The sequence below is a fragment of the Rattus rattus genome, chromosome 8 (assembly GCF_011064425.1).
Source record: "Rattus rattus isolate New Zealand chromosome 8, Rrattus_CSIRO_v1, whole genome shotgun sequence".
NCBI lineage: Eukaryota > Metazoa > Chordata > Mammalia > Rodentia > Muridae > Rattus > Rattus rattus.
In genome coordinates, this window is record NC_046161.1 from 57,883,423 (window position 1) to 57,899,133 (window position 15,711).

A 15,711-nucleotide genomic window follows, 5' to 3' on the forward strand; every position below is an offset into this window, starting at 1 on the left:
GAGGAAGAGAAAGAGGAGGAAGAGGAGGGAGAAGAGAAGGAGGCCCCAGCTCTTTGTTCCACAAGTCGATTTTGCTTTGCTAATATGTTAGATCCACACAACTCCTCTACCCTTTCATCGGCCCAGACCCAAGTCTTGGGGCCACTGAGTCTTTCTCATCTTACCTCTGTCTAATCTCAAGTGCACTGAGGGGCTGCTCAAATGCTTCCAATATAAGTTTCCCTTTCAGTCTCCCTCCCAAGGATCTTCACTAAGGTCTAAACATCTCAGTTTAGAAGCTGTGTTGCAAGGCCAAGGTCTGTGGCTGAGTGATGGAGCTTGCACATCTAAAGCATGGTTAGCAACAGCAGCTGTGCAATACCTGCTTGCTACATAAACAAGTGACAGAGAAGTGACTGGGTGGGGAACTGCTGGTGATCCAGCCGCTGTCTACAGTTGTTTCCAGAGTCAGCTTTACAAAGAACCACTTCCATTGAGTCACGCACTGACACAAAAGCCATCACATCAGTGATTCTATATATAAGAAAATGGGCTTAGACTCAACTCTTGCCTAGTCTGTCCCCCTCTCCCCACCCACCCCCACCCCACCCCACCCCCATCCAGCTTAGCTAGCGTGTCCCCCTGCTGAACAGACCTTCAGTGGCCACTCTCTATGTGGCTTTCATTTGGGCTATGTTATTCTCCCCAGAAGACAGAAGAAGCTCCCTTTCCTTCAGTAGGTCTGAGTCCATGAACTGCTTTACCCCAGACTATGTACCCTAGCCCCGAGCAACCTCGGCGTGCTCCCATCTGCTCTACTGAGTCGCCATTTAACCAGGTGCTGTCGGGTACTGTAATTCTCACCACGTTGGATTCTTTGCTCTAAATGTAGATTCTTTTAAATCCCACAGAGCACTGGCCACAGTGTATCCCAGTGTACAAGTTCCTGTAAGCCTCAGAATGAATTAGATATGGGCTGATAAGACAGTCTTGATCAGGACAAAAAGGAGAACAAGTTTTTAGATTCAAACACCCAGACATAAGTGGAAATTTGGAGCGTCAGTGTATTGTTACAGCAAAGAATTATGGGTGAAGCCAGATATGGTTGCTCACCCTTGAAATCCAATACTGGGGGGTCTGAGGCAGGAGGATCACTGTCACTGAAGCCATTCTGATGGTGACAACATATTCTTGTACCATGTTGTCCACCATTTGGCCAGCCCCAGGCCTGTTCTGCTTTCAGACGCTCCCAGATGGAATACATTTTCTTCTATTCCTCAGGATGAGAGCCTCACAGTTACATGCCAAGGAAGGACCCAGAAGGCAAATGGAGAACGTGTGCCTGAGGGTGGGAATAGAACCTCACCCATCTCTCCTGAGGCTGCTTTCCCAGCTCCAAGCCAAGCCTTAAAGGGACTGTTCTAGCCAGCACTTAGCTTGTGAGAGACCCTGAGGCAGAGGCTCTTAGCAAGACTGTGCCTATCTATACTCGTGACAACAAACTATGAGGTAATTAACTTTGCTCTCTAAGATATTAACTTGGATAGTCTGCTATAAAACAGTAATAATTACCACCTGGGTGCTGAGGATGAAATTGTGGTGAATTTGGAGTAGCCTGAGAGGGCAGATGCTAATGGACATGAGCTGGGGAAACGTGGAGGACAGGGCAGGGTCACCTCTGCAAAGGGTGATAGATATCTGTACCACCACCTTCATGGAGGGGGACATTGGGAGAGCGGTGTCAATGCAAAGCACAAAGCAGAGCCACAAGATTGAAGACCAGTTACCCAGCTTAGTCTGTATTCTCTTACTAGGAGGCCCATGGCCGGGCAAGAGCATTTCTTTTCAATTTAGTTAGAATTCAATTAATCATCTCTTAGGGTATATTACATAATCAATCAAACTATATTATTTTTTTTGCTTACTATGAATACCAAAATTACTTTTAAGATTTATTTTATATGAATGGATTATATTTTATATGTATGGATTATATGTGCTCTGTGTGTGTGTGTGTTTATGTATACACATGTATGCATGAACATGCATTCTATACACTGTGTGTATTGGGGGACAGAGGTGTGCCTGCAGAGGCCAGAAGAGGGTGACAAATCTCCTGGAGCTGGAGTCACTGGAGGTTCTGAACCATCCACTGTGGATGCTAGGAACTGAACCCGGGTCCCCTAGAAAGGCAGTGTGCACTCTCAGCCTCTGATCCATCTCCCCAGTCCCCAAATTACGTTAGTAATAAAGCACATATGGAAGTACAAAACTATAAACAAAGTGCCAGGTATCTAAACACTGTAAAACCCAACCCATTCTCACTGAAATATCACCTTGGAGAATTTTAACTATTTCTCGCCAAAAAGCAATACAATCCAGGATCCCAAACAATGGCCCTGCCGTCGGGCGGTAGGCCTGAAGTAGCCTGCAAGCAGGTGTCCCTGAATCCCACATTCTGACACTAACTTCAGGCATTTTTGCCTAAGAGATGAAGGTCCTTGGTGTTACTTGCTCTGGGCTCTAACTGGCTGTTTTACTTACCATTTGGAATTGATAGGGGAGTCTAAGCTCTTCACAGGAGTCATTATCACCTCCTGGTTTACAATTCCGAGATACCTCTCAATGTGAATCTGTTACAGAAAAAGCAAAGCTTAGGCCATGATGGTGGGTGTGAGCTACTCAGCTAATTTACTTCATTTCCTTAGGTCAATACTTTGAATTGTGTAATTAACCCCCCCACACCAAATGCATAGAACACTATGTGTTATTATATGCCTAAGATAGCATTAGGCATCACAAGGCCAAATTACTTCAAATGTCCCCCAGATTATAATGAACAATTGAGTGTCAATGTTTGATTGACCTGCAGCCCTCAATACAACTGAAACTGCACAAAGTCAGTAAAGGGCTTGGCTATGTAGGTCTGACCCAGCAACTCCTACACGGGATAAGTCTTTCTTCTACTTGAGCAGCAGTCTGAGGAAACGTCTGGTGGCCACCCTAAACCCAGCTCTGCTAAGGAACCTGTGTGGGCTGCCAATCCCTTTTCCTCTTTTCAGTATTTTACTTACTGTCCAAAGCTTTACTTACCTTTAACCCCGTTTCAGTTCTTTGAATTGCTGTCTCAAGATTTTGAATGTCTAGAGGGTCTCTTGTCTCCTCAGCTGAGAATTGAATTAATTTCTCCTTTAACTGATGAAGGTCCCCGTGGACCTAAATGCAAAAAAAAATATATGTATATTTAAGTATACATTGTCTACCTGTTGCAAGTTCTTGTTGTTTTTTGACACGTGCTTTTATGCAGTCTTGGGTAGCCTTGGATTTTTCGCTAAGTAGTCAAGGATGACCTTAAACCTTCTTATACTGCTCCCTCTGCCTGTGGAAACTGCAGTCACAGGGTGCACCACACACAGACTTTTATGCAGTGCTGGAGATGGGATCCAGGCTGGGCAAGCACTCTAGCAACTGAACCACATCCCCACCCTGTAGTTACTGACTGAACAGGGCCCACAGTGGGCTTGGGTTGCTAGACACACGTGGCTTTATGGTATTCATCAAAAAGGGCTGCCTCGGTGGCTTTAAGGCAATCTGAACTAAGAAGATTATTGTCTCGGAGTTTGAACAAGAATGCTTCTGTACCGTTTGTGTGTACTGCTACTAGAAACAGATACAAGATGGCGGTGCAGCCTGGATGACTCCTGCTGCCTCAGTGGGTAAAGCTGACGAACATGTCTGAGCCAGACGCTGATTTCTACAGACTGGTTAAGGTTTAAAAACAAAAACCAGGGACTTTCCAGCAAAAGGGGGCTCTCGAGAAAGTGTACCTTTCAAGGTACAACAAACGTGGCCACGGGGCCAGGTGGCTTTCCCTCCGAGCTGGTTCTGTCACACACTGCTCTGAGGAGGCAGCTGCGTAGATGTGCCTTTCATTTTGTTTTGCTTAGTGAGGAGTGGAACTAATCCATGAGGAGAAGGGAGCAGCACATGCCATTGCTTTAACGTACCCCTCTAGTGTATGCTTCCCTTAGAAATGGTGAGCATGCTTCTGTCTGGCACCCTTAGGATCAAATGGGCATTGTGATGCGAGGAAGCGCTGACTCCCCGCCCGTCAGAAACCGAACCAGATAAATGAAGATGGCACTGATTATCGCATGGGCTGCTGCCACAAGGAAAACACTTTGTTAGGCTAATGCATAACCCAGACACCTGTTTCAGACACAGTCACATGAACAGCAATCTGCAGACTGGGTTGCTAAAGGCACTTTGAAATGTCTACCTGTGCTCTGGTAGGATAACTGGACTCACATTGGTCCAGCCTTTATTATTGCTTACTTGGGGATGTTCCCATGCAACCAAGTGCCATATTCAAGTGGCAGAATTTGCATATTTTCACTGATGGGCATTAAAGTCTGGCTGACACATTTGATTATTTGTACTCTGCTCAAATCATTATATAGAACCTCGAGGGCTCACAGACTGATACCTGAGCACACTTCCTGCTTGCCTGGGCCAGTGATGGAGAGGTGTGTCTCTGATTCTTTTGTCCAAATCACTGCAGCAAACCTGACAGTGTCTACTGTGTGCAGTGTAAGGGGCAGCTCAAAGGGTCCATACACTTTGGTTCCTCCTAGGAGTGAACTGGCTCTCTCCTCCCTTTTTGTGGCTCCATGGACCTTTGTGCAATAATGTCTTTCAGCCGTGTGAGGGAGTGAGACTGAGCTGGATTATTCACCAGGGTACCAAAGGTTTTAGTTTTCCTCCATCTTCCCTTGTGTGGACAACAACACTCCTTCATGGAGTTGTGAGAAAACATGCAACAGGCCCAGTGCATAGGAAGAACTCAACCGATGGCGGCTGCACACGGCTCCCAGCACTAACTCAAAGCTTTCGGTTTCCACATATATTATTCAAACTTTCAGCACCTCCTCTAGTTTCTTCGCCGGAGTAGAACGGTTTCCCTACTCTTTGGGATTGGTAAATGAAAGTGAGGTAATGGGCATAAAAACCGGAGCGGTGCAGACTTGGTCGCCAGATGCATGTAAGCGGAATCCTGCCTGGCCTTGGAAAAGGTCCAGAAGCTCCTAGGGGCTTAATGTTCTCACCTGGAAAACAGCTACTTCAGAATGCGGGTCAGAAATGATGTGTGATGTGTTGTGTACAGGCTGGCCACAGAGGAGGATGTGCGGCCTCCGCTCCACGCACTGAAAGCCCTGGCGGAACTCACTGTATGTAACTTGCTGATACTCCACTGTATCACTGAACAGAGCTGCTCGATTCCTCTTTCTCAAGAGCAGCCTTTGGCTCTTGCCAGGTGTATTTTCCTTTCTCTCTTAAGAAGCCCCTGTTATATGCCTACATTAGAGATGAGAAGCGTGGGAAATGTCACACCAGATCTGGCAGGAGATGAGATGAAATTCTGTTTCTGTTCTTTCTTCAGTTACATCCAATCTCCCATACTGAAATTTTACAGGTCACCCATTATCTTTATGAACATCAAAACATTACTTACCACACATTTTCTGCTTAGAAATGATTATTGTTTTGACAGTCTGGGGACAGAGTCATTACTAATAGAAACCCTTGAAAGGTTTAATGCAGCAAAGATTTGCTGTAGATCCTGAAAAATCCATGAGACCAGACGCCACAGAATCATTGGCAACACCAAATTCCACTTTGTTCACCTCTGCTCAGCACAAAGTTGGCAGATTCATCCTCTCTTAGAGCTCCTCTTGACCTTGTTCATTTTCGTACTGTATGTGCCTAACAAGTCACACACAGGGACTGGTGAGCAAGCAAGAGCCAGACAAAATGTCAAACTGCCGATTGGCTTTAGTGTTTCCAGGCTATGTGCTAAGGTACATCGGTTGGACTTTTGTAATATAATTTCCAAAACTAATTTAAAGACCAGGCATCCTTCATTATAGGAACAGACATTAAATATACTCAGAAACAAAGACACATGTGCACAGACCGACACACATGACCTGCTTAAGGATAAATACCCAGTTGATGTTACTACTTTTATCAAATTATATGTTTGTATTTGGCTTTCTTTTATAGACTGAGGCCTAATCTCTCCTAACATGATTGTTAAGACTCTACGGGATAGGCCAGAGCTCCCAGCAGAGCCTGGCTCTCCCATATACTGGCTATATGATGACTCTCATTACTCTACTTCACTAATCTGACTAGTTGAGGAAAAATTCAGCTAAAATTGTAAAAAAAAAAAAAAAAAACAAAAAGAAATCCCAATTATAGGTCTGAAAGATAAAGAAGGTGTAATTGTAGAATGTTGCCAAAAAGAACTCCATGAAGATGCAGTTCTCTTGATCCGGGATCTGACATGAGAAAGAATACTGACAACTGGAACTATTCTAGAAAAAGCAAACATTTAGCTTCCCTGGCAAGTTACCCAGATAGTTTGAGGACAGTGGTATATAATACCCAGGTATTACTTGAGTCTCACTTTGCACCTGAGTATTTCAGATCTAGTCTCAAAGTACCAACTGACTTACTTTGCTCCCTGCTACTGTGAAGAACACCATGACCAAAAACAACTTGGGGAGAGAAGGGTGAGTTTCATTTCACAGCTCACAGTCCATCAAGGAGGGAAGCCAGGGCAGGAGTGCAAGGTAGGAACTCCCTGGCTTATGCTCACCCTGCTTCCTTATACAACCCAGGGCCATCTGCCTGGGGGTGGTACCATACACAGTGGGCTGGGCTCTCCTGCATCAGTCAGCAATCCCATAAACATCACAGACATGCCTATAGGCCAATCTGATGGAGGCAGTCCCATAGGTGAGACTCCACGGATAACTCTGGACTCTGTCAAGTTGACAGCTGAAGCTGCCTAGAACTCCATCTAAGGATCCATTCCACTCATAGAAAAGCATCTCTAGCTATGTTAAATGTTAGTCTAGCTCTAACCACTTGTTTTTAACGTTTGAAAATTTGACCGTCATGGAATCCTTCTGTAAAAACCAAACTATAGGATTTTACAAGTGAATGTCCAGTTTCTAACAGATCGTTATCTATTCATGCATTTTACATGTGCATGCCAAAGAAGAGTCGCAGCCTGTAGATGAAGGATGCCCAGGCCTCTGTGCAGAATAAAGGAAAACTGTCGCCATTCCTCCTTGTCCTCTAACTCTTGCTCACTTTTCCCTGATTCACAAGTTCTGTTACACCACGAGCATGAGTTCCTTTGGCTGGCTCTATTAAATGGTACCGTAAGCTCTGTGGTGTGAAATCAGCCTGCACTTCCGTTAAATCCCAATGCTAATCCAGCAGAGGGGATGTTTCTTTAACCCGTTGGTGCTTGTGCCCCATGACTATACCAGCTTAGCCATGTTACCTGAACCAATGTCAGGGAGTCTGTGCAGATGCTGTGGAAGTAGATGCCATTCTAACAGGCCATGCAGTAAACACTCACAGATAGGATGAACAATAGCACCAGCCCACGAGGAAACTTACTAGGTGACATAATCTAAGTCCTAGAGTTCTAATTAAGATGACCCAAGGACACTGCCCTGAGGTGTTCACAGGTACCACTGTCTTCTCTTTCGGATAGTAATTCTTCTCTAATTTGATTCAAAATTAAAATTGAGGTTGACAATTTTAACATTATATCATTTGAAACAATCTTAAAAATCGATAGTGGTTTTATATTCCATGCCCATTAGTGTAGAATTAGATAATTATGAATCATTTGTTGGCAATAGCTATTTTAATACACTGGTGTAGAAAAGGATTTGAATGCCCAGGAGCAAAAGGAGTCACGGGGAAACAGGGACGATGGGTTGAAAGGCTTGAGAACTTGTAGGATTTACCAAATATCTCTCACTATTCTAAGTGCTTGTTGCATGTATTTTAATTAATTTGACCTTGCAACAAGACTAGTCTTAATACTTTCATGTTTCGGAAACTAAGCAAAGCTAAGCATTGCAGGTAAGCCCTTACATACAGAAAGTGCTGACTCCTATGGTCAGGTCACTGTGGGGAAGAACTGGCTGATCGCAGGACTGGGGGAAGTCTCCACTAGTGTTCTGGTTGTTTCGTGTCATGAAAAAGGGGCTCTGTGTAGAGAAAAACTAACAGTACTCAAAGAGAGGTCTGGCCTTTGGCTACTCAGAGTTGAGCTCTAAGCCTCTGGAATGTCCTGCCTGACAGAAGTATCTGGATGCTTTGGCCACAAGAGAGTCTACCAGCAAACAATTCATTTACAGTGGGGTTTTGAGCTGCCCTGTGTCAGTTGTGACATTCGGAGGAAAGGGAGTCTTTACAAAGTCAGCCTCGAGGGCCATGCGAGTTTGAGCTGCAATCAGACTCGGAATAGGAAAAGCTCAGGTAAGTGTCTCTAGTTGGCCAAATTCTGAATGGTGTCACATATATATGCCTGGAAGGAGCTGTGATACCCACTGACTCACAAAAGTAGCTCAACTCTAACTTCCGTGTGCCTTGCTCACAAACAAAATGAGGGTGTCACAGGCCTGATAGGCTATCCAGCTCGACTGACATGAGGGTTGTTCTAGAGATTCACAACCTTGCAATTGGCGTCAGTGAGGACATTGGCAGGGACCGTCCTCGCTGATGTTATAGTTTGGCTAAATTCACCACAGGGGAAATTGTTGAGAATGGTACAAGGAAAGATTTAGGTCCAATTCATAACAGGAATGTCTATGAAACTAGTGGGTTTAGGTACTTGAGTTTTGAAAAAGGTGTATTAGGATGTGTCTTCTAAAGGAAGAGCTTTCAGGACATTACCTCAAGCCTTTGTCAAAAGGAGTTAAATACGAGTTAGAAGTTATGGTAAACTTCTTAAAGTGAGAACATCTTAAAGTGACCATATCTAAACATGAAAAAAAAAAAACCTTAGCTATTTCAGAAAAATCTGTGTTTAACTGTCACAAACTGTATTACACTGGACAAGGCAAGACTTTGAGAGCTTTCTCCCTAGATTATAAAAAAAAGTATTTCTCCAAGTTTTCATTTTTATATTGTTTTGTAATCCAAGTCATCTCAAATATATGTTTGGGTGTGTGTTCCCAAGCAAGCAGTGACTGTTTGAGAAGCACAGGTTCCATAGTTCACCGCCTTTTAAGGATGAGTCTGTTGCTCCTCCACACCCCCAAGCCATGGACTTTAAACATTTCATAATATATTTTTAAACTGAATTCTTTTTTAAACTGATTTTTTTTTTCGGAGCTGAGGACCGAACCCATGGCCTTGCGCTTGCTAGGCATACCCTCTACCACTGAGCTAAATCCCCAACCCCCATAATATATTTTTAAATGGTGCCTTGAGCACCTCAGCCTGGTAGTCTAGATTTATAATCCCAGCTACACAGGAGGTTGAGGCAGGAGGATCACAAGTTCCAGGCCTGCCTAGATTGTGGAGGGGGCTCCACGACGGTCAGTGACCATCTGGTGGTCACAAAGTAAAAGGAACTCTGATGATGCTGAAAGGAAAATTATACAGATTTAAGGTCCTAGGGCGCGCCATCCTGAGACTCGAGCTAGGATCTTTCATTTGGGGGCTCGTCCGGGATCTTCGCGACCACCCCAGACTCCAAAGACCCCTTGGAGGTGAGTTGGATGTTTGTCTGAGTGTTTCTGTGTGAGCGGCGCCGCATTTGTCAGTCTGTGTCTGTCTCTATTTTGGTTCCACTGTGTGTTCGTGTGTGTCTCAGTACCGGTCTGTGTTAAAAGAGTGGATGTGGAATCCCACTCAGTGTTGCCTCCTAAGAGTGGATGTGGAATCCCACTCTGTAGGAGAGGAGAGTGGATGTGGAATCCCACTCTGTGCAGCTGCCTTTGTGATTCGTAAGGATCCTCTGGCTGCGGAAGGGGGGATGCCCAGAGCCCCTGGAAGACGTTCCACTGGCGGAGAACAGTCCGGAAAGCCCGGCTGTGGGCAGTCAGGAGGACCTGACTGTGGTTTTCTGGAACAAAGGAGATGGAGTGCTCCTTTTACCTAGGCAGGAGCGGACGAAAAATCCCACTCCGTCGGACGTCGCGTTTGGCTGCCTATTTAAGTATGGGGCGGACAAGTGTGCTTGGACTTGTTAGTGTCTGTTGTCTGTATTCTGTTTCTGTGTTTGGTGTTCTTTTTCTTTGCCATGGGGCAGACTGTGATAACCCCTTTGTCTTTGATGGTGGACCATTGGATGGATGTTAGGGCAAGAGGACACTCTGGAATTCTGTTGGGAGGTAGAATCAGATGGTCCGTCTCATCCCAGAAGCAGCTAAGGTTAAGCTGCAGTTTGGGCCAGGTACTGAAGGTACCAGGCATCTGTGGAAATTGGTTATAGGATGCTTTGTCTTGGTCTTGTTTGTCTGGTTTGTTTTCTGTGGTATTGTCGAGTGTCTTTTTGGCTTTTGTTTCGTTTTTGAATTTGGACTGACGACTGTGTTTGAAATCTTGGACTGACGACTGTTTAAAATCATGAAACTGTTTGCTTTGTTCGTCAAAGAGTTTTACTTGGTCCTCTTGGTGCTTAAGTTAAAAGTTAAAAATAATTTGCTTGAGAGAAATTGTTTTCTGCCAGGAGTTTTATCTTTCTCTCTTGAGCCTCCTCCCCAAGGAGAGATGCCCCAGGTTGGGGGGCAGAGAAGCCCCTAAAATAGTTTCAAAAAGAATCTACAACAAACTGTGAAAAACTTTGTTTTGCTGGTCAAAATTTAGAATTCAGGCTTTGGCTGTGGCCAAGGTCAGGATTAATGTTTTCTTTTCCATGGGCCTATAGCCCACTGAGACAGTTTGGTAAAGGGTTGCTACTAAAGTCCTGATAGCCCCAGGTGAACTGGTTACAATTCTTTTGTCAGCTGCTTAGTATCTAGCACCCAGGTTCTAACCATCTCTCCATCCTTTTGTTATTAGTTCTTACTAGAAGCCTAGTGTCATTTGGAGGCTGGTTCTCTTGAGAGGCAAAGCCACCAAGCTGACACTGAAGAGAGGTACTCCTTAAGGGAAAATCTAAGTCCAGAGAGATAGTCGGTAATAGATCGGCTGCCCCTCTGCTTGCCTTTCTGTTTCATAGACAAACTTGTGCTTATTTTTTACAATGGCCTTTTGTCAAAAAGGCCTCCTGGATTTAACTGTGTGACTAAATGCTTTATTTGTCCTCTTCAGTGGATCTCTATTCTCTAGATTCCCTTCTTGTTTTCTCACCATCCCACTTGAGATGCTTGTTAGTAACTGTTACAGGTCTTCTTTACCACTGAGGAAAGACAGAATCCTACTAGAGGCCAGAAAGAATGTTCCAGACATGTATGGAAGGCCCTCACTCCTGACTGTTGACTTCAATACCCCTGAAGGTAGGGAGTGCTCCGGGTCTGCCCCCAGGCTCCAAGGGTGGGTCTCCTAGGGGCTGGAAAATGCCCCACCAATCTGGCTAAGATAAGGAAAGGATATGAAGAGAAAGTTACAGAAATTTGAAGGGTTAAGCTAAGTTGCTGAGAGTTAATATAAGTTGTAGAGAAAGTAAGGTTGAAAGAGAAAAGAAGGTAAAAAGAGCAGGAAGCTAGGGAAAAAGAGACAAAAAGAAGAGGAAGCTAGAGAGCTAAAGAGAGATAAAAGACAAGAGAGGAACATATACTGGCCACAGTAGTTAGGGAACCTAGGAAGATAGTACCTGGCAACAGAAGAGAATTCCTGGCTAAAGATCAGTGTGCCTAATGCAAAGAAAAAGGACACTGGGTCAGGGACTGCCCCAGAAAGAACAAGAGGGGCCACTGGAGAGCCTCTCGGTCCTAGAGTGCTGGCTATGTACAAAGATAGAAGGGAAGCCCGCCAAGTTGTTTTGTGGATACAGGGACCCAATGCTCTGTGCTTCTATGCTCCAGTGGGCCAGTATCCAAAGACCTTGGGTACAGGGGGCTACTGGCAACAAACAATACTTATGGACTGCCCGAAGAACAGTGGACCTTGGCGTGGGCCGGGTAACCCACTAGTTCATGGTCATCCCTGACTGCCCCTATCCCTTGCTCATGAGAAATTTGCTCTCCAAAATGACTTGTGTGGGCTAAAATGGCTGGGTGCGGCCATGTGTATGCATATCTGCAGACTGTGTACGTGGGGCTTAAGACCTGTCTCAGTACACCAGTACTGGGACCCGTCTTAGTTTTGCTTCTGCTTCTGATTATAGGTCCATGTGTGTTAAAGAAACTAGTTAATAGGTTTGACTCCTACAAAAAGATAGAGACGCTCAACAAGGTTGGTTCACTCAGTCTCCCTGGATGACTACCCTACTCTCTGCTATAGCTGGGCCACTACTAATAATTTTCTTGGTTTTAGTTTTTGGACCCTGCATGACAAACAGGTTAATTGCTTTTGTTAAAAATTGAGTGGGTGCTGTGCGGTTGATGGTTCTGAGACAACAGTACCAGTCAGTTAGGACAACTGGTGAGACCAAATACGAGATTTGATATCAAAATTCTAAGATTAGAATTACTTAGTAGAAGAAGAGGGGAACGAAAGGAAAATTATACAGATTTAAGGTTTAAAAATATAAAATTAAAAGAGTAAGTTTCTAAACACTGTCCAGGCTGGGCGGGGCCTGCCCTACAGCCAAGACTGACAGGCCATAAAGATACAGACGGGCACCTCCCCCAGCTTACACAGAGTCACACCTTAACCAGGTGTCTTTCAAACCCTGATAAGCCCCTAGACTCTAAAATCCTGTACGCCCCAGTCAGCACGTACTCTTCTGCTGTGTTGTCTGTTTGAATGAGCCAATCACTTATAGCCGCGCCAAAAATTAGCCAATTGTGTGTAACCGCCAAACCCCCTAGCCTTCCCTATATAAACCCCTGACTTTTGAGCTTCGGGGTCGACACCTCTGTCTCCTTCACAGGATATGTGTCGACCCGGAGATCCCTGTAATAGATCTCTGTAATAAACCTCACCTTGCTTATTACATCAAAATGGTCTCTCTGTGTCTGGGGTCCGCGATTTCCCGAGACTTTAGAAAGGGTCTCTCTTCGGGGATCTTTCATTTGGGGGCTCATCCAGGATCGGTGTTTCCTAGGGCGCGCCATCCTGAGACTCGAGCTAGGATCTTTCAATGCAACCTAGTGGTGGAGCATTTGCTCGGCGCTCGCCTAGCATGTTCTGGGTTCAACCCCCAGAACATAATGCCCTAAAGTGTAGGTGTTTCCTGCTATGTAGCCGAGAATGAATGGTGGTGCTTAGGGAGCACAGGTTTCGGGGTTCGAGGGGAGGTTTGTGCGGCCGCCAGCCCGGCCTCTTTCCCACCTGGATTAGGATGGATCCAATGGGGTCGTTGAGCTCCTGGGCCTGCGCCATGACTGAGGCAGGCAGAAGGCGCTTGGCTCCGGAGGTATGGCCTCCTCCGGAGCGCTTCTAGAAGGTGCAGGCACCAGTCACTATAGCAACGCGGCGCGCGGAACCGGCGTGCTCCACAGGAGGAGCGGAAGGGGGAGCTGAGGGCCAGCTCGCGCCTCGGCTACCCAGAGCGCGGCCCCGCCCAGAGCGCGTGCCCGGAGCGTCTCCCCCGCGCGCCGGCCTCAGTGGTGCGGCCCAAGGCGGAAGCGGCGCCGGCGCGGAACCCGCTCTGCCGCAGCGATGGCTGCCGGTGTTCCTTGTGCGCTGGTCACCAGCTGCTCCGCCACCTTCACCGGGGACCGGCTGGTGCAACGTAAGTAACCGGGCTCCTGGGCCGGGCTGCAAGGCCCGGTTCGGAGCCCGGGGCTCAGGGCCGGTGACCTCTCCCGGGCACTACCGGAGCTGGGCCTCAGGCTCTGGCTGCTCCGCAGGTGTCCGCGCCCCGCGCTCAACCCTCTTCCTGTGTAAAGTGAGGCCAGTCTCCGACCTGCTGCTTCAGGGGTGGTGGCGAGCACCCCCTAACATGATACCCAAGGCCCCGGAAATTGTGCCCTTAGACGAATGTAAGGCGCTGGAGTTGTGGTGTTGTGTTTGAGGGTTATGTCCCTGCTGCTGGGGTAGTGTTACCTCTTGTGAACTGAAGTGCTCAGAAAAAAAGATGCACGTGCGTTAGTGTTCTGCAGGGTGATCGACCGACCAGAACGCCTGTGGTTGTGGAGAGCTGGAATTTTTCTAACTATAGCCAGATTCTTTAGTCTCCTTCTTAGCAGTTTGTTACCCACCTCCGTGTCTGACCTAATATCCTTGTAACTATCGGGTAAAATCCTTTTGGGAATAGGCAAACAGACCCCTAGCTTCCATCAACCCAAAGGCTAAATTTTATCAGATGGTATCTGAGGCCTACAGCAGAGGTTTCCCGATGTACTGCAGTCCTCCTACCTGACCTATGGCTTTGTTGTTCTCCTAAAAACATTATGAAATTGTTATTACTATGTTGGAACATTTGATTTGAGGCAGCCCTGATTCTTGTTCCCTGTTCATGATCACTCTTATTTGGCTCCAGAATAAATGCTTACTCTTCTAGAAATGAGAGCTGTGGGCATTCTTGACTCCCCTTGGTACACATGTGTGTGTGTGAGATGCATATATACACATACATACATACTCGTGTGCACCCTCACCTGCAGTTAGATTTCCTGTGCTCCTCCTGCAGTGCAGGTCTCCACCAGAATGAGTTTGAGGTGTTACTGCATCCAGTGCTTTTGCTTCTGGACCCTAAGCATGGCTATGAAATTCAAGGTTTTTTTTTCTTTCTTTGTGTGCATACACAAGTGTGTGCTCTGTTTTTCAATACCATTGTCCTGTGCATACTAAGCATGGCACTCTACCTCTGAGAGAAACCCCAGTCCCCCCACCCCAAAACGAGCTCTGAAATATAGTTCAGAGAGACTCGTGAGATAGAGTTAAGGAGCCAGGTCACTGACCAGTTCTGTGACTCACTGACTGTGGGCACGTGACTTAACCTCTGCCCTTCATGTTCCTACATATGGTCTGAGGATTATATTTCACCACAGGCCAGCATGTGGCAAGCATCGGATAAGTGGTTGGCATTGTTATAACTGCCTATCACCTGTTTAACCCAGCCTTGCTGATCCTTAAAGGGGGCACATGAACAGGTGTTTGGAGAGACCGTGGATGCTGGCTTGCATATGTGTCGTAACTGAAGAGCATCATACGGTTTGTAATTATTTGTTACACCTGTCGACAAAATCAGGCACGCTGCCCTTCCAGCACAAATATTCTATAATTTGCTTATCGTGACCACATGGGAAGTTCCTTGCTAGGGCAAAAGCTTAATTACAGCACTTACAAATGAGAACCAAACTCTCCACCCTCCTCTTACTTCCCCTAAGCAGTACCCCCTCCCCGCCCCCGCCAGGTCTCTCATCTTTGCCCCTTCTACTTCATGTTGAATTATTAAAATTTAGCATATGGGGAAAAATGTTAGCTAATATTTCATTCTTTCTTTCTTTCTTTTTTTCTTTTCTTTTTCTTTTTTGCAGTTTCCCTGGGCCCCTGCACAGTTTCTGTATAATTCTACTTCATACGTAGGTTTTAGCCTGGGATGTGTGTGTGTTTTGTTGGTGATAGATCCCAGGGTCTTGTGCATGTTAAGCAAGTGCTCTACTGCTGAGTCACAGCCTCATCCCCTATGCTGATATTTATTTTTAGCATTAAGTCAGAAGGTACTTTCTATTGTACATCCATATAGTGAATATACCAGAGGTTTCTCAAGGTGTTTATCTGTTATGTCATTTGACTTTTTATAAAATGTATATTCATTTAAATTCCCACTAGTGATAGACGAATGATCTTTCAAAGGCA

The 15,711-nt window shown here is 45.8% G+C and overlaps 2 protein-coding genes across 3 annotated transcripts in view; one reads left to right on the top strand and one right to left on the bottom strand.

The window, feature by feature from the left end:
* Positions 1 to 13,362, bottom strand: part of Iqch (IQ motif containing H) — a 182,144-nt gene extending 168,782 nt beyond the window's left edge. Inside the window, exons 1-3 of the mRNA XM_032909380.1 lie at positions 13,237 to 13,362; positions 3,073 to 3,195; positions 2,524 to 2,612 (exon numbers count right to left, since the gene is read on the bottom strand). Of these exons, the coding sequence (XP_032765271.1) occupies positions 2,524 to 2,612; positions 3,073 to 3,195; positions 13,237 to 13,287 (263 nt within the window). The 5' untranslated portion in view covers positions 13,288 to 13,362. The remainder of the gene's footprint in view (positions 1 to 2,523; positions 2,613 to 3,072; positions 3,196 to 13,236) is intronic.
* A 161-nt stretch (positions 13,363 to 13,523) lies between these two features.
* Aagab (alpha and gamma adaptin binding protein) overlaps positions 13,524 to 15,711 on the top strand; it is a 37,954-nt gene continuing 35,766 nt past the window's right edge. For both annotated transcript variants that reach the window (XM_032909383.1, XM_032909384.1), the window contains exon 1: positions 13,524 to 13,639. In XM_032909383.1, coding sequence (XP_032765274.1) covers positions 13,567 to 13,639 — 73 coding nt within the window. In that variant the 5' untranslated portion in view covers positions 13,524 to 13,566. The remainder of the gene's footprint in view (positions 13,640 to 15,711) is intronic.